The 18853-nt window shown below is 39.2% G+C and overlaps 1 protein-coding gene across 2 annotated transcripts in view; it reads right to left on the bottom strand.

Moving 5' to 3' along the window:
- Nucleotides 1–430: 430 nt before the first annotated feature.
- The window catches only part of ahcyl1 (adenosylhomocysteinase-like 1), a 25358-nt gene continuing 6935 nt past the window's right edge, over nt 431–18853 (bottom strand). Inside the window, exons 1-17 of one of the 2 annotated variants that reach the window (XM_042491781.1) lie at nt 18217–18297; nt 13764–13878; nt 12005–12148; nt 11124–11224; nt 10926–11028; nt 9475–9569; nt 9231–9337; nt 6957–7073; nt 6783–6846; nt 6550–6638; nt 6329–6399; nt 5934–6028; nt 4703–4801; nt 3728–3796; nt 3505–3583; nt 2589–2709; nt 431–1592 (exon numbers count right to left, since the gene is read on the bottom strand). In XM_042491781.1, coding sequence (XP_042347715.1) covers nt 1586–1592; nt 2589–2709; nt 3505–3583; nt 3728–3796; nt 4703–4801; nt 5934–6028; nt 6329–6399; nt 6550–6638; nt 6783–6846; nt 6957–7073; nt 9231–9337; nt 9475–9569; nt 10926–11028; nt 11124–11224; nt 12005–12148; nt 13764–13878; nt 18217–18249 — 1509 coding nt within the window. In that variant the 5' untranslated portion in view covers nt 18250–18297 and the 3' untranslated portion in view covers nt 431–1585. Of the gene's footprint in view, nt 1593–2588; nt 2710–3504; nt 3584–3727; nt 3797–4702; nt 4802–5933; nt 6029–6328; nt 6400–6549; nt 6639–6782; nt 6847–6956; nt 7074–9230; nt 9338–9474; nt 9570–10925; nt 11029–11123; nt 11225–12004; nt 12149–13763; nt 13879–18216; nt 18298–18853 lie in introns of those variants that run through there. The other variant, XM_042491780.1, reaches the window with a different exon arrangement.

Here is an 18853-nt window from a genome sequence, read left to right as displayed (position 1 = left end):
TATTAGCAGCTACTGCAGCTGGCCTGGTGCGAGAGAGATGGTGAATATTCCAGAGTGGGACAGCAGTTTGAAGCTCGGCCAGTAGGGCTGACGGCGAGGGAACACAATGTGGAGAATGTAGCAGTAAGGCACACTGAAGGGGGTATGTAGAAGTGGTAGAAGCTGTGAATATGTGCTTTATCCCCCAAAATAATGGGAAAAAAGACTTTAACTACCCAACCACTGAGCTAGAGGTCTCTCTGATTCAGTTTTCTTGGTTCAAACACACCCTGACTTGTTTAAAGTTGAATTTTTCTCTGTTAAAAGAACTTGCTTTATTGCTGATTTAATGCATTCTTTTACATGCATAGTACACACTTATGTATTTTGATCACATGAAATTTTACTTTAGGTGACCCCGTTGGATCAAATTAAGACAGCAACAGTCATATGGCAAACATAAAAGTCTAATATTGTTTCTCAACACACAGCTCATACATTAGAGTTACAATTAATACAGAAGCAGTGGAAGGAAGACATTGAATACACCACTAACAGATGTGGTTTTACAAATAAGGAATGTTCATTTAATTAAGGTCAGTGCTGATATTTATGTAAATGATTAAAAAGGCACAATCATACCATGGCATTAAAGGTATTATCCAGTCCATATACTGTATAAGAGACGTTGCTGCTGATCGCTGAGACAGAGCTCTGCTGGAATTAGAGTGAGCAAATGGAAACTTAAAAGAAGAAAGTCAGAGTCAATTTAAAAAACGTTTTAAACCTTTTCAGAGCTTCCTTTTTAGGAATTCATACAGCCTGTCTTCTTTAAAATAACATAAACATCTTAATCTGTTACTAGCACATGAAACATCCCTTTGATTTGAATTTATTCAGAAGAACCAGTGGGTGTTTCAAATTAGTTTTGGGATAAGTGCTGAATGCCAGCACCAAGAGTCAGGGATTTAAAATGCACTCAGCCTTTCACAGGCTATTATAAATTCTTTTAATAAACAACAAGTGCTATATTTCATCACAGTACTTTGTTGATGACTGGATGATACCTTTTAGGGAATGGATGCAGATACCGTTCAATGAGATTTTCTATCGCAATTAAAAACAAAATTTAATCTAAACTATTGAACATTGTAATGCAGAGTTTGTTTTGGCTGAGCCCAAACCCTGGCTCATGGAATGTACTAATAAGATCATCGTCAGACAAAACATACATGATATCTGTTCCATTCTTACGGCCATCATTTGGCACAGTGCGTAAATAGAGTAAACAAACAAATCAACAGCTTTGTGATCTAGCAACAGAAGCATAGCAACTAAATGATTACATACACATGAAAGCATGCAGGCAGGCTTTTCTTTTCAACACGTGACAAGTCATGTAAAATGTTAGTTGGTTATACATCATATGTTTCCTACATGTCTTCTATTTCATAATTAACACTATGTCTGAAGTGCCAATAATAAGTTACATTCAGCATAATTAAAATAATTCCTCCATTTTGTAGCAATTTAGAAAATAAAATAGATATCTCTGTTTATCCCAGGAACAACTGTGTGTCGAGGATCACAGCATCAGATGCTCTCGTTAATACCTGTGAACACGAACACAGTGTTAGTGTACACAGGTGAACACATCATCAACACATTTAGTAATGCTAGACATTGAAGACATATATGGTATATGCAGTAGTGGAATAAATATTAAAGGATAACTTTAGTACTTTACAACGTGGATCATATTTTCTCTTTTTTTCGTTTGAGTGGCTTATGGAGACAGTCATTTTTGAAATTGTTCCAGTATTGAGGTGACTGCTGCAGCTGGCAGCAGTAAAATAGGCTGCAATGTAGCCACTTGTAACCGGGGCAACTGAGCAATCTACAACTACAAAAATGTTGGTTTTTGCCTCTTACAGCTCAGATAGTTATCACAAGAGTCTGACAACATTATGGAAAGGATACCTACAGAGATTGACCTTTTCCTTTTTTCAACCAAACCAGAGTTGTTGTTTTTTTTTTGTTGGAACAGCGAAAAGACAAATGTCTTTTCAAAGTTTCATTTTGTTTCTGTCAACTTTGAATGAGGTGTGTTTTTATGATGATAAAATTACTGTATATTTATAGGGAGTCTAGTAGGTTTGGCAATAGTGATTTTGAAGTTTAATTAGGAAAATGTATTTAAAGTATAAAAGTAAGAGTACTCACTTTGCTGCCAAATGGGCACTTTAGTTACACAATTATTATACATAAGTTTAGATTATTATTATTATTAGGATAAAGTGACATTTAAGATTCATTTTAATGTTAATGTTTTATCAATTTTTATACTGTAGGGTGTTTTAATTTACTGTATAATGATGCATAACATTGAAAACACTCATCTGTTAAGTAATTAGTAAATAAAGTCATTAAAAAATGCAGTGAAGTAAAAATGACAATATTTCCATCTGAAATGTACCAGCGTAGAATTAGGAAATAGCATAAACTTTAAACACTGAAGTAAGAACAAGTAGCTTAAAATAGTACTTAGTACAGTACTTGTGTAAAGGTACTTAGTTACTTTCCAACACTGGGTATATGGTGTAACCAACCTGTAGTAATTAGGTTTGAAGGGTCCGTTCTTGTTGAGGCCCATATACTTGGCCTGCTCGTCAGAGAGCTCTGTCAGGTGGGCATCAAAGTTTGGTAGGTGCAAACTAGCCACATACTCATCTGGAGGACAGAGACAGACAGGAATCTACACGGTCTGGAAAGATATCTGTTCTTGTGTATGCCATATTCGGCTGACTGGGTAATGTATTTTTTAGGTTGAGTCAGAAGGTGGCATCAATGAGCAACAAACTGACCACATCTTGTTACAGTTTTTCTTCATCGCTTTTGCTCATTTCTTGAAACAGAAATTATATTCTCAAAACTCCGGGTGCATTTTTAAAAATGGCCTTTATAGTTCAGCACAACACCTTAGCTCACCTGCAAAAGGTCATATCTCACCTAAAACAGTTAGCTCATGCTTCAAAATTAAATCATTTTCTCAAATGAAAAGTCACTCTTGGCCCATTTCTTTACTGACACTGAATGGTTACTGTACCGGAGGGTTTTTTGTTTAGCTAACTGAATATCATTGTGTATCAAACAGAAATGACAGTTTCAACAGTACGAGGTTTCACATCACACATTGCACACAATCTGCCATGGAAATTGTTACTGTATTACTGTATTCATCCATGTAGAGTAACTGCCTTATATCACGGTAAACAGACAATGTGCACAGCAGAATTTAAAAATACAAAAACAAGGAAAATAATATATAACCTACTAAGTAAAGATACTTGGCCAGGTTGCTAACAATTTTATTTCCTTCTGGTTTGTGGGTTCACACGTTGTTTTGAGAATATTAATTCCCATTGGAGAAATGAGCCAAAGATATTGACAGAAACTGTAAACTAAATTATTGTTCTTTTAATAAATCTATACACCTAAGACAAAGCCATGCCATTTTTTTCTTACCCATCTTCTTGGGCAGCAGATAAACATCCTGTTTGTAACGGCCCTCTGGAGCATTGAACAACTCGATCAGGGCCAGGGCCTACAGACAACACAGAGCAAACAATGGCTGTAACACTCACAGTGAGTTACAGGAAAGTACATGTGTTTCCACAGAGCAGCAGGAGAGTGTAGTAAGAGTACAACTGTCAGTGACAGATACCATGAAGAAGGCAAAACTACTAACCTGAGTTGTAGCAGTGATGGACAACACAAACGTAGGCACTGTGGAGCAACTCAGGTTTAAGAGGCGGCCCTGAAACATAACATCCACAAATTAACTGCACTGAGGAGATAGATGCACAAGATGCTGCACAATAAGAAATAACATGAAGCTATGCAGCTGCTGAATGAACACAGAGAGCACAGTAGCTGTGCGCTGACTTACAGTGAGACACATGCAGGCCTTTGTATGCTATGTTACCCCAGGTAAAAGAAACTGTTTACACCCAAATACCTGCATCCCCCACACAGACGGGAGCAAGCATCCACTCGTGGACAAGAAGCTCGTCCTCCTGACAGTTCAGGTTGTAAACATTCATGGCATTCTCCTCGGCTGAACTGTAACATTGCTAGCTAGTTAAGTAGCAGTAAATGCACGCTTCCTTCTGCGTGGTGATACGGTTGGCAGAAGTAGTTTAGTAGAAAGAAAATAGTTTCTACATGAAACTGCTCACAACAAGGTCTGTGGATTATCTTTAGTAACTAGGTCATGATTTCTAGAAAGAGTCATTGCTGTTGAGTTTTTCAAATGTATTTTTTTGGTGCTTTGAGCACCATAAGCTACGTGTCATCTAGTTCACTATATTAGAGAGAAAGCAGACATCTCTATGGCCAATATCTCCAACACTATGACTCACACCAAAACAAGCTAGACTGATAGATAGCACTACAAGTAACAGGAAAAACATGTATTTTTTATTTGGGGGTGGACTGTCTCTGACCAACGGGTAATTATCGGGATTCTACCCTTTATGTTGGACAGCCAACAGTTATCACAAAAATATTCATATTAAGATTTTTAAAATCACAATATTTTATAATATAAATGCTTCTGAGCCTGCTATAAATACAAAAGTAGTCTGAGTTTAAACAATAAGGTTGTCAGTTTAAAAGTAGTGCTAAAACCATTGGGTGTAAAAGTTCTGTAGATGGACATTACCTCTGCGAGCAGAACAACTCTCTTCCCATCAGGCCAGATGATGTGGTCAACCTGAGAGCGCACCCTCTCCCAGGTGAGCTCAGGGCTGCGCAGACTTGCCTGAGCACATAAAACACAGGTTAGTTCTACAACTGCATTACACATAAAAATAAAATAAAGTTAAAAGAACACAGATGAGAGGGGTTTAATGCAAAGCAGAGAGGGACATAAAAAACATAGATCTATCCAGAAGCAGCACAGTTCATGGAAATGGATTATCCAGTCTAAAATATATAGGATTTGAGAGGGCATGTTTGTCAGATACAGGGGAGGATTAAGAGAAGTTACTCTTCAAGAGGGAGGCATTCTCTAAACCAGGCACTTTAAGCCTTGGATCTGAGTTCAACCAAAGACTTTATATATACTACTTTATACAATGAGAAAATATGATATGAGATGTCAGGGAAAACAAGTAGGTTTTAAGGATTTGGCAACCCTTCCTTGATTATACTAGAGCACCTCACTGATTTTTAATCTCATTTGAACTTTTTTCTTCATACATGTTTCATATGTAATGTAATTTTAGCATAGGGTGACCACAGAAACAGACTACACTTTTTTATGTATTTTTTTAAATACCAAAGACTGAATTGACTAAATATTAAGAAATAATGGAGTTTTTTTTTTACATGCTATGTCTTGAAAAAAATAGGTTTAAAAAACACAGAAGTGTGTTTGTTTTATACACACCAAGAGTGAGAGAGTTATAGGTCATAAACCCCGACCCCTCCATGTAAGTGAATGGGACATGGGCCAAACTAAAAACTCAAAGTACTAAAAAAAGGTTTCTATCATTTGAGGCACTTCTTATTCTTATTTGGTTTTAATTAGTTATTTAATGCTTAAGAAAGGGGGTTTGACATGATGATTGACAGCTGTCTGTATGCCAATTGGTGTGCCCATTTTCGATGGTGCTGCTACTGATGGGCGAGACAAGTACATGGGCGTAAACTTGATACTACAGAGATTGCTACTGTGCAGACTCTGGCTCCATGATGTCACCAGCACAAGATTGCAGTGGGATATTTTGGCTTGGCTGGTCTTTTTTTTTTTTTTTTTACAGTGCCCATCTTTATATACAGTTATTGTTCTGCACCTGCTGTGTGTGTTCTTAAAGTTATACATTTAAAATGTAAATTTCCTGACACACGCATATTTACAGCACACTCATACAAATAAATTACCACATTACCACATCAATCTCAGTGTTGGAGTGCCCCATATTGCAGACGATGCAGCCATTCTTCATTCGGTCAAGCTGTTCTCTGGTGACGACATTCTTGTTGCCTATTTGAAAAAAAGACGCATAACAGAGTAACAGAGTCACTGTGAACAAGTGGGAGTCAGTCATGATTGCAGAGTTTCAGAGTGCACCTGTTTCTGTTTTAAGAATGGATTTACAGCTACATGTAAATTGTGATTGCTATCATCTAACACACAGACCCAAAAAGCATTTTAGCATTCAGATGTTGTTTTTTGACCCTGAGACGTAAACTAGGATATTTAAATAAGGCATGCTTTCATTTGCTGAAAACACTGTGATTATCAAAGCAGAAGTAATGGATGTCACTGCATGGGGCACAGCACCAGTGCAAGTTATCACCACGTCCATCTGCCGGATGACCTCACTCAGCTTGACCACTCGGAAGCCGTCCATGCTGTGTGGATACACATGAAGATAGTTTAAGAAACAAACACACTGAAAACACATGATGGTTATAAACTGCATTTTTAGATCATAGTTATTCTGATGCACAATGTAGACAGTGGAGCATAATACAAAACAGTGCTGAATGTTAGTGACTCACCATGCCTGCAGGGCACAGATGGGGTCAATCTCTGTGATGCACACAATAGCTCCAAGGGCCTTTAGAGCAGTGCAGCAGCCCTTCCCCACCTACACACCACAGGACAGTGCAGTAGTTGTAAACAGAAATCTACAATACATGTAAAACGGTTTGCTGCACCAAAGAAAATACAGTCATTCCATCAAAAGTGTGATTTTTTTCCCAAAAATTTCTGAAATAAAAGAGTGATTCACCTCTCCATAACCACACACGACCACCTGTTTGCCTCCAAACATTATATCTGTGGTCCTCTTCAAGCTGGCAGAGACAAAATGACACAATCATTTATCCATCTGCACAACCTGAACACAGAAAATCTTAACAATCACAAAAATGTCTGGCTTTCTGCATGATTCAATCCTCCTCACCCATCCAGGATAGATTCACGGCAGCAATAAAGGTTGTCAAATTTCTGCTTGGTGACTGAGTCGTTCACATTCATGGCAGGGACACACAGCTTTCCGGCCTTAGACAACTGGTACAATCTGAGAGGACATATGAGAAAATGTTCAGGCACACAAATGTACACAACTACATGCAAATTGAGCTGCGGCCCTGTGTGACCTTCTGCTTTGCGGAGCGTCTGGCTAATTGATTCCATTGAGAGTCTTACATGCACAGCTGCTGTGACCTGCAGTGCAGCTTTATCATGTTTCTCAAATAGGCTCCAGTCAAATCGGGCCGGTGACCTTTTCAATCTACAGTGTCAGTGTGTATTAATACTACTATGGCTTATATAACAGCTTCTGATACCCAGTATATATCATTCATCAGGATGCTTATTTTGCTCCCAGCTTAACTCCATCTAGAGGACAAAATAATGTAAAGACCTCACTGAAATAGATTTTAGAGGCAGATTAAAACTCAGTTACAGTTTGTCTTATTTGTCCATTTAGAAGTTACATTTTTAAAACACTTCACACATAGGCCTGAATAGAAAGCCACTGGCCATAACAACTTATTTTGTTTGCAAAATATTACAACACTTATGAAACAAAGGGCAGCCAAGCATATCACAGCATGAGCTGTATTATTTTCTCTAAAGATTATTTTACTGGAGATAAGAAATCCTGAAGCGGTCTGCACCTGCAATTTCTTTTTACATTTTTGAGGTGCCCTGCTGACACACAGTTAAAAAAAAGAAGCCAAATTTCATCTTTTGAATTAGCACATTTCTTATTCATTCATACGTGCCTTTGCCCTTACTGATCCATGCTTGCAAAAAACAGCACAGGGGACAGACAGGTGCTTTAGAATTTCATTAAAATGCAAGCCATTTCTATCTGCTGTGAATAGATGTTTTCCTTTGGTTTTACACAGTTACTGCAATTCAGTTTTGAGTTTTGCTATGAGATCTGTGTTAACTTTTGCTCTGCCGAGAAGGTGATGATGAAGATAAAGTGAATCCCAGTTTTATTTATTTTGTTTTAGCAAATGAGAAAAGCTATAAAAACAAGCCCAAATAACCTGTACCCAAAATTAAGTGCATCAGTTAAAAAAGCTGTTAACTTATAATATATAGCAACTGAAACAATGTCAAAAGGAATGTAAGTGTATGCTTAACACAAATTGCATTGAAAGAGGATGAACTACTTGAGAGTAAGTGAGATACAGGTAGGTAGATATAGGTAGGTAGGTAGGAAGGAAGGTAGGTAAGTAGGTCGGTCGGTCGGTCGGTAAATTGATAGGTAGGAAGGAAGGAGGGTAGGTATGTAGGTATGTAAGAAGGAAAGAAGGTAGGTAGGTAGGTAAGTCGGTGGGTTGGAAGGAAGGAAGGACGGTAGGTATGTATGTAGGAAGGAAGGAAGGTAGGTAGTTTGGTCGGTCGGTAGGTAGGTAGGAAGGAAGGAGGGTCGATAGGTAGGTCGGTAGGTAGGAAGGACGGTGAGTAGGTAGGAAGGAAAGTCGGTAGGTAGGTATCGTTATGCAGTCTTGCTGCTGTCCAGCAACCATACTAGACATAGAACAGAGTTAAATGGTTTCCACAAAGAAGCGATAGAAAAGGACAAATATATATCTGTCCATTCTGAACTGTCTCACATTAAATATAGACGACACAAATCTTATATGGATCTTAAATCTTAAATAACACAGGTGTTTCAATTCTATGTCAGTTTGGCATCTACTATTGTTCCTCAATATTTGTAGTCATCTAAAACTTTAAAACCTTCCTCATCAATTGTGATCCTTATTCATGAAATGTTTACATTGTTTTGCAGACCTCCATTAGTTCTGTTTGGGTTATTTCAGGGACACAAGGCAAGATTTTACTTTCCTACAGCTAAAATGACTGACATGAAATAACTCCTGTGATCTGATCAATACAAATAAGTCCAAGGAAATTGCAAACAGAGTTTTATTTATAGTCCATTAAGGGCTGTCATGAGCTATGCCACAGACATAATCCATTTTGTGATTTCTTGGAGGCTAAAAGATCATTTCTATTATTCTTATATTCTTGGCCATTACTGGTAACAGTCACACCTTTGGCCACCATCCACACTTTATTCATCAACAACAAATACAGTTCCCGTGTTTCAAATAGTGGCCAAAACGACAAAATCAGACACAGGGTGTAGGAAAATATGTTTCCTTTCTTCCTTTAAAACCCCCAAACTCATCAAATCTAAGCCCTATCTCACCTGTGAACTCCAGTGACACTCTCCTCCACGATTCCTCGAACCTTCTTGAAGACGCTTGGATACTTCTTGTAAACCCAGTGGGTTAAATCTCCGCCATCATCCAAGATCTAAGGAAAACCACAGACGAGTTAACTGCATGAAAGATAATCTTGACAATCCATGATAGTGGAGCAGGAATAGAACAAATAGAGGCCAACAGTCTAAGATTGGTGTTAAATTCATCATGGGATCGTCAGGTTGATACCATATTGGCCTGCCAGCCCTCCGTGTTGACACAGCGATCGATGCACCACCAGAAATCGTCCTCTGACTCACCCTTCCATGCAAACACAGGTACCCCTGCAGGAAACAAAACACACACTCCTCTGAGCAAAGACAGACAACAGAGGACAGGAGGACTGGACAGCTGCAGGAGCAACAGGTCCATTAGGGGAACATTACACAGTGAACGCACACCATGCACAGATGGGCTGCTTTACACTTTGCATTAGTGTTCATCTTTAACTGCAACACAAGCTATTTCAAACAAAATCAAAACATATGCAACAACACTTTTCAATACACTGTAAACATCTATTATGTTAAATCGAGACTTATAATCAGCTTGTTTTTAGCAAACAGAAACCTTTGATATAATCGCAATCGTGTTATTAATAGTTTTTTGATTGTCAAAAATTTCTTTTTTATATCTATGTTAACAAACAAACCATAGACTGTATAAAATAAGTGGACATAGCCACCATGAGGTCACACATTGGTTTGTGGACTACTGTTTGAAGCCTTATGTAGCAAAGGAATGAGCATCATTAGATTTTAAAATAAGCTTATGAACCAGTGATGCACAGAAGACATAAGGCCAGTGTGGAAGCCCAGTGACTATGAACACCACAGACAGGACACAACGGTACAAATTCCCACAATTCAATGAGTGGAAAGGCGGTGGGGGGGGTTGGGGGTATTTACTTCAAAAGTTCAGTTCACTGGGTTAATTTAGGGGAATCCAGGTGTCATGGCAAGGGTCAAAACATCCAAAAGGTCCACAAAACCTGAACACTGACTGCAGAGGACTTTAGAAGAATAATCTGTTGGGAAAACTCCAGGTGATCAGTTCAGTTCATTTTACTAAACAGCCAGAATGGAGAAGAGGAAAAGAAGAAATAACCTCACTTAACCTGGATATTTATACTGCAGGAGCAATCTGGGATTGGTTAAATAGTTGTTAGCTTTTGGAGGGGCCGGAAGTGACCATATTTGGATGGGGAGTGGAGCAGTTGAGGAGCAAGGATCTGTATGATAACCTGAGGACAAAGCTGTAATAGCAACTTGTAAAGCACAAGGTAGCAACGACCTAGAGCATACCTTGCTTTATCATCTACTTTACTCTAAGTGGGGTAAAAATTTGCATAATGACCATCATGTTGTATTGAAGACTAGACTTGAAACTAGTGATTAAGATCATAAACTCCTTAGGAAAATGTTTGCTGAGTTAATAAATCAAGTTTGAGGTAGGGTCACTGTGAAATCGCCCCCCTTTGGTCATTAGAAAGAATGACTGGCAGCATCACATTTTAGACCTGCAGATAACTCCTTGGACTTAACTTATAAACATGTTATAATGATGATTTGTTCTTGTCATTTAGAAGCTGACTCTGATAACATTTCACATGTTGTGTCTTAGAGAAGAGAGGAGTTTACCTGTTTCAGCAAGAGCAGCAGCTACCTCATTCTGAGTGGAGTAGATGTTGCAGGCAGTCCAGCGACACTGCGCTCCGAGGGCTACCAGAGTCTCGATCAGGACCTAAGATGGAAAATAAAAGGTACATGAGCAGAGGCAAAAAAGAAAAAGACAGAGCAGTTACAGTGATGTGTAGAGAACAGAATGAGAGCACGTACTGCAGTCTGAGCAGTGATATGGGTGCAGCCCACTATCTTCGCCCCAGCCAGCGGCTTCTCCCCCTGGGCTCTCTTCCTCAAGGAGATCAGGGCCGACATGTCTGGTGAAAAGCAGACACAAGAACACAGAACACAAGTTGGTGGAGGCTAAAGGTCAGGTTTTGTTTCGGGAGAGAGAAGAATGATGGGTCATTTTGAACACAGAAATAAGCCCTTTCAACAAGGTGGATGTGCAGAAAATGGCTGTAAAATGAAGACTGATTCAACAACAATGTCAGCAACAGCTGCTGTCGCCCAGGCTTCAAGCCTGAAGAACACACGTCAAGCACACACACCTACCTATTACTCACATGGCCTATGTAAACAGCCAGAGAGACACATTTGCAGCCTGAGATGTGTATACAAAAATCCAAAATGCTTGTGATGGGTGAAGAGGTAAAAGAAGAAAATAAATAATAAGTGATGAATAGAAATGAAAGACAGAGCTCCGATCATGTTTCCAGAATAATATTGACACTGCCTCAGCCTCGGGTCATAAACTATTTTGAAATCAGGAGGAGAGGACCATTATCAAATGGTGTCCAAGCAGCAAAACAGATGCCATATGATACGTATCTGGGAACAAAGTAACAACAGGTAGCACAAAGCTTCCTTTGTATCAACAGTAATGGTAGCAAGTCTTTATCCAACTTAATCACAATAAAATCACAGAAAAAAAAATACCTTGACACCAACCTTGAAGTCTGATACAGCAAGCTCATGAGTGAAACAGATTCAATAAGAGACAAAAAACTACATACATTCTTGGCTAAAACTTTAGAAAGAGGAAAAGAAAACCAATAATCAATAAAACGCCTGTGTGCACTTAAGGTCAAATGTACCTTGCTCTGCAATTTCAATTTCTCGGCGGCCAAATTCGGCCTGCTTGATGTTCTTCACACAGAAGTCACTGCTGCCGTGGGTGTTGACCTGGGCCTTGTCCCGGGGGGAGGTTTCATCATCAGAGCTGTCGGTGTAGGATGCAGCTGTGAAACAGAGAACACAAAAGGTCACTATTGTGGAAAGACATACAAAAGGAGCCAATTATGAAATATATACTTCAAACCCATTGTGTGAGGGTTGGAGCGTGTGTGTTTCTTGTGTATGTATGTGTAAACTGTATATTCAGCACATGTTCATGTTTATTGCAACAAACAGTGTACTTGTGTGTATAGCTAGCCCATTAATTGATTTTTGAACCCTATACTGATATTTATAAGGGATATTTTTATGGGTATGAAAATTTGATGTTGGCATGTTGGCTGAAAGTACATTTTTTAAATAAGCACCAAAAATATAAATGTTCATCTTGACATGAGTCCCTTAAATATGTTGTCTTAAAGAACTGTGATCTAGATGTGTACAAACAAAGATATCTCACAGTTGGAAAATCAACAATAATCCTAAATCATCCCAAACACATATTAGCTATGAGGAAATATGCAATATGTGATAATGTTGTTGAATGTTGCAATAACAATATTGCAAACTGAAGTGTACTCAGTTCTGCCTTTACGCTGCTTTCAGTGTACAGTCAGTACAACCAATTGCTTGCTGAATTAAACATCCTTGCATACATTATGGCAGTTTTCTCTATTTGATTATCAGGCAAGTTGACATTGCAATGATGATTTAAAAAAGTAGAATTACCACCTTGCAGTTATATACCTCCTTGAGCCAGTCAACTTGTAGTTACAGTTTACTTCCATGTCTGTTCAGACTCACATAGAGCCATGACAGTTGTCAGTGCTTCAAATGTTGCTGCAAAGAAGCTAAAAATTCTAAAACGTGGAACCCTCAAACACTGACGATTTATAAAATCAGCACATTTTCAGGCCGGACATGTCACCAATTCATTATCTGACCAAATGTCTCCCCTTCTGTTCCTGAGTTATGGTGTAGAGTAACGGCCAGAAAAGTAGTGCAGAACATTATGATGTCACAGTGAAGTTGCCCTATGACCTTTGTAATGTAAAATGTCATCCTTTTATCATTTTATCCTATTAGACATTTGTGTGCAATTTTGTCATAATTAGCATATTAATTCTTGAGTTATGGTCAAAAACATGTTTTATGAGGTCACAGTGACCTTTGACCATCAACTGTAGGCATTTCATCGTTGAGTCAAAGTGGAAATTTGCCAAATTTCAGGAAATTCCTTCAAGGTATTTTTGAGATATTGCATTCAGGAGAATGGGACGGTTGGACAAATGGACAGACAACCCAAAACATAATGTCTCCTGCCAGGGCTATTGATGACATATAGGCATAATTTAAAAAAAAAAAAAAAAAAAGTTTAAAAAGGATACATTATGTATCTCTAGCAAATACATATGCTTATGTACTGCATCTGTGGATAGGCGAGGGCACTTAATTCCAAAGAAGTTAAGGGCTTTAAAAATAAATAATAAATTAATTAATTAAATTCATTTGTCACTTTTTTAAATGAACATAAGCATTACTATAAACCTTTGTGGGTGGAGGTCTTATAATGGTCTTCATTTGCAACAGGAATAGTTCATAATCACTGTCAGCCTGTAAAAATACCCAAGTGTTTTAACATCTCATGGACGTGTATTGAAACTTTGAGGTGTGCAGTACCTGAGCTGTAGCTGTCTGTGGAGGACTGTGAAATGGACCGGGAGAGGGAGCGGCGGCCAGCCTTGGTGGGGTACTTGCTGAACTCTTGCTTGTCCTCAGTGTTCGCAAACTGGATCTGGAGAGAAGCAGAACACAACAGTGCACAATGTAAACATAAAAGGCAAACAAAAATTTGGATATTACTGACTTCATGTTCTGACTTTTATGCTGTCTGTATGCACAGATTAAGTGTCAACAATGAAACGAGGAGAGAAAGCAAGGATAAGCACCATCCTCATTACGCATGAACACACTCAGCTATGCTTTAGGTAATTTGCTCACACTCGTTTAGTTTATATTTAGACTCATTTTGCTGTTTCAGCCCCTAAAACTGTCCTTTCAAAGGTAAATCACCTGAGTGTATTACAATAAATCACAGGTGGATCAGGAAGAAAGGATGCTGATGCCTATTTTTAGATGCTCCCTCCTGCTCTGTGATTTATGCTTTGTTCAAATACACAGGCTTCAGTTGTTGGTGTGGTTCATCGTGTCAGCCCAACCCTTCAAAGGGCTCAAGATCAAAGACCTGGAAACACATAAAGTGGATCAGCACACAGTTAGCTTGGCTATTTTCTCGACTAGCCTTTAACAGAAGATTAAAGTCTCATCTGTCCATTCTTTGAGGTTACTGTAAAAAAAACAACAACAAAAAAACAGAAGTTGATGCAATTTTCTTTAAAAAAAAAAAATCTAATCATCTAGCTGTTAAATACAGGCCAGCGCCTCCTGTAAATTTGGCTTGGCAGGCTACAATTAGACTGACAATCTGACAAGTCCACTAAGTGTCATTCTAACACCCTGAAACTGTAACAATCTGGCTGCACTAGCAGACAACAGTTAGTTGTCAACATGAGGAACAGTGGGGAGTCATAACTGTCGGGTCCTTTAGTTAAATGGGTCACTCAGGACTGCGAGGAGTTTCTAGTTACAGTCCAACAGTGCTATCAAACTCACAAAAATTACACCAAAGTCAGGAACAATTCCAACCTGAATGCAGAAATATCTTATTTTTGGATGCTTATAAGCTCAGGTGGGCTGCAGCTTCTCTTTTGCTTACACCTGCAGAGTAATTAATAGTCTGTAAGAAATGCACAGTGTCACACGTAAACAAGTTAGTCAGCATTTTAAATAGAAGGTCTGCAGGTGGGTTTCAGGTGTGAACCTCATATTGTTATTTAGATTTAGACCGATAGGTTCTGACTTTCATCCACCTATTCCAAGACGCAATGCCATTATCTGGCAAACACTGGCACACAACCGCTTTCTGACCACTGCCATCGACAGATCCAATACTGCAGGTTCAGCAACATTATCCAGCCTAAAACAACTGTTAAAGGAGAACACCACCTATGTTAAGAATTCTGATATGTTATTTCCACTCTACTTCTACTAGTCAAATTTAAAGCATTTGTACATGATCCATTCTCTTTTACAGTCAGATACCAGAGAAGTGAAGGGTCTTTCACACTGCCAAGTAGTTACTCGCCGCCTCTAGTCATTTTAATTAGGGGAAGGCGGTAGAGGGGAAGTGGTTTTCAGCATTACAGTTGGGTTATGACGCGGTTGCCACCCATGTGCATGTGCATGTGCACAGATTTTGCTCTCCCACGCTGGGTTCATCGTAGTGAACCTCTGACAGTTGTCGCCTGCCTGGTGAATCAATTAGCTGACATCAGGGAAGCAAAAGAGAAAACAGGACGGAGTAGTGTTGGTGTCTAAATTTCCGCAGTTACAGTGCTATCAACATATAAGGAAAACAAGTGGTGAAGTGCAGGGTATATACAAGTATTCAGGGTATAATATCCTCTTTTTCTGGCTGTTTACAATATACCCACCTATCAATCAAAAAGCTATTCAAATATATTTAAGATAATTCTCACATTCTCCTCTGTAACCTACCCATCTTCTCTAGTAGTACACACGCCTCCTCAACTACCATTACATCACTGAGGACAACCAGAAGAAACACTGGGGACAATTCAACCAACTTCAGATGACTGGTAACTGTCCAAACATGTAGAAATCTTTGGTAATTTAAGTGATTCTCCTTATCTCTCTACAGTGTGCAGCTACAAGCTTGCCCTGGCATTGCAGCTGTGGACTGCACCAGCAGCAGGCACTTTTAAAAATGCTTTACTTTTGGGGGGGAACCCTCTTGTAAATAGGTGGTTGTCAGCGCGGTTATGGTTATCGCACAGTGGTGTGAAACCAGCTTAAGTCTCAAACTTGTGATGCCAGAGTATAAAGTCTGGAGCTGCTTCTTGAACAATGAATGGGAGCCTGGTTTTTTGGAACCACAGAGTATTTGTTTTCTTTCTTTACTAAGACTTTTGGACTATCTTAGACCAAAGGAATAACATGTATGAATCTGAAAATGGGTGTACTTCCCCTTTAATGTTACCTTGCTGGTGCTAATAGCCTGATGAGGTTTTGCACAGACACCTGCCGAGACGCACTCTCTCTTTGCCTTTCCAGGAAAGCCTACAGGTGTCTTCTGTGGCTTAGTGGCAAGTGTGTTGGATGAAATCCAAGCTCAAAAGTTGTCTTTCTCACAACACTGTATAATGTCACAACATTGTATAAAGTCATGCAATGAAGAGGGCTGGACGATTTTCCACATGGGCATTCACACATTTTTATTTGAATTATTTCTTCCTGTATTCCTCCATTCTTTCCTTGTCAAAGCTATGAAGTAAAAAGTAAAATGTCTTGGGGTGAGTATTCAGAATATTGATGTTTTATATTGACAGTTTACATGTGCTTTTATGGGTGGAGGATGGTAAAAGCCACTGAAACCCATTCACACATTTCTTGTTGCTTTTACTTTCTAACTCCTGAACATTAAACTTACAAATGTTTTTCTTTAATGGTGTTGCAGTGGTGTGGTGGTTTTTGATGAGTTGGGTGCACTACTAAATGGGTAGGTTACCAAAGAGGAAGTGTGTATACTGTCCAATATATTCCAGTGGCTTTTGGCTGATATGAGGGTATAATGTAAATGGCCATAAAAAAAAGGTGGGTAGACCACATATACCAGCGTATACCCTCCATTACAAAACTGTGGTGTTAGAGTTCAAGGTTATAGTCAATTTTCTGCACTTAAGTTTCTACACATCTTCGTTCTCCCCATTAAACACTTGCTTTGTCTCAGTGATAAATCCATTAAAATGCTTTCATTCACCATTGTGACAGTGGTGCGGGATTTCATTGTTCTCTTATTTTAAATGTCCATACACTGTGTTTGGACTACAAACTACCATGCAGCCCAGCTGAGTTGACACAACACACAGATGATAAATCCGGGAGCACATAAACGCCAGACTAACAACAGTGAGCTGGGTCACATTTGAGAGGGATGTACACTGTATATACAGACATCAGCCTACAACCACGTCTTAAATGCTTGCTGTTAATGACTATGACACTGAAGAGCAATGATGACATTAAGGCAGTATTTAATGTAAAGAAATTATTTCCACTGTCAAACGTAACTCTGAGAGGAGCGTGAGTTTACAGCTGGGTGAAACTCGCACGCATGACTCAGTTACCTGGTAGTCCCCACACAAATGTTCGTGGAAAATGATTGAATGGGGTTTTTAAGACCACCACTACCATCATTTAAAATTCCTGAGGAAAATCGCTTAACAAAACCATACTACTTTTGCCTTATGTGAGACTATGGTTACATTTTCACCTTAAAGTTGAAAAATGTATGGGTAACTGCTACGCCATACATTTAAAATGAAAGTTGACTGTAGCAGATATGGCTAGAACGCTAGTAACTTTACTCACTGAGTGTTTATATCTCACAATTCCTCTTTCCATAGGCAGTGACACCTTCAACATCTGCTGTGTCGGAATAAAGAAATTCAAGAAGCTTGTGAGACAGTGTGAACTGAGGAGATCTCTGCATGTCTCTGTTTTCACAATTGAGAGCGCGCTTTGTCTCGTTCACTTGCAAAATAGTTCTTTCATGTTTGCTTTGCATCAGTCTCTTGAATCTCTGAATTGTTCATGCCCCAAATCCATAGAAAAATCAGAGACTCCTCTTGCGGTTACAGCATTAAGGAAAACAAGAGAGACCTGATTTATGATGAAGAGTTGCTTAAGGCAGCATTCTGGTTGTGCTACTCTTACACAGTAAACTATTCCAGCTCTGTGTTCACCCTTGGCCTTTTGAGGAGAAGATTATACTCGCCAGCATTTCAGCTGAAAAATTTTTGTTGCAAGCGAAATAGAAACACTTCTGTGTGGTCTGCATTGCATTGCAAATAATCAGTCTACATAACTGCAAAAAGAAGAAAAGTTGCAATATGACAACAGTAACTTTGGCACGTCTGTAAGTGGGATAATCAGCATCTTTAAGAGTAAGTGTGCTGGAAGAGTTCCTGCTAATGCATTAATAGCGACTCACCCTCTCTCTCCCGTGCCCATGTTTGTGTGCCATGGCTGCCAGTCACTGTCCAGTTTTCCAGCCTACTTCCCTGTGTCTGTGTGTCCTCTGTGTGATGGTACTAGGTGTCCCTGATGCTATTATCCCAGAACACTCCCAGGCAGAGCTGGGGGGAGGTTCCCACCTATTATCATGATTTCTAATGGCCAACCTGGAGAGAGAAAGAGAGCGAGAGAGAGGCCTGGAGAGAAAGGGAAGGCTGTTCCCACTGAGCTTCTCTCTCTCTCTCTTTCACTCTCTGATTCTGCCCTTGACAACCAGCTGCTAAAGTCAGGAGGTTGTATTTTATGCTTTAAGTGCTGAGAGAGCAAATGTCAAAAGATTCAGATGTGTTCATATGCACAAACAAGAATTTTGAACAGAAATCGCACACACACAAAAAAAAACACATCTGCTACAGCTTTTACTTTCAAGCTTCACTCCTGATTTGACGTTCTAAATGAAAGGGGATTGACTGGAGGAATTAAACCCTGTTTCCATTAGCCTTCTGCTGCATCAATAAGCGCCCCATCCAGTCCTCCATCCTACAGCTAAAAATACCCTTTCTCTTTTAGATAGCAGGCCAGGTCACAGACTTAAGCTGTGGTGTGACTGCCAG

This window comes from Plectropomus leopardus, chromosome 8, assembly GCF_008729295.1.
Source record: "Plectropomus leopardus isolate mb chromosome 8, YSFRI_Pleo_2.0, whole genome shotgun sequence".
NCBI classification, from domain to species: Eukaryota; Metazoa; Chordata; class Actinopteri; order Perciformes; family Serranidae; genus Plectropomus; species Plectropomus leopardus.
The sequence above is the reverse complement of the archived record's forward strand: the minus strand, read 5'-3'. Positions and strand labels throughout refer to the sequence as shown.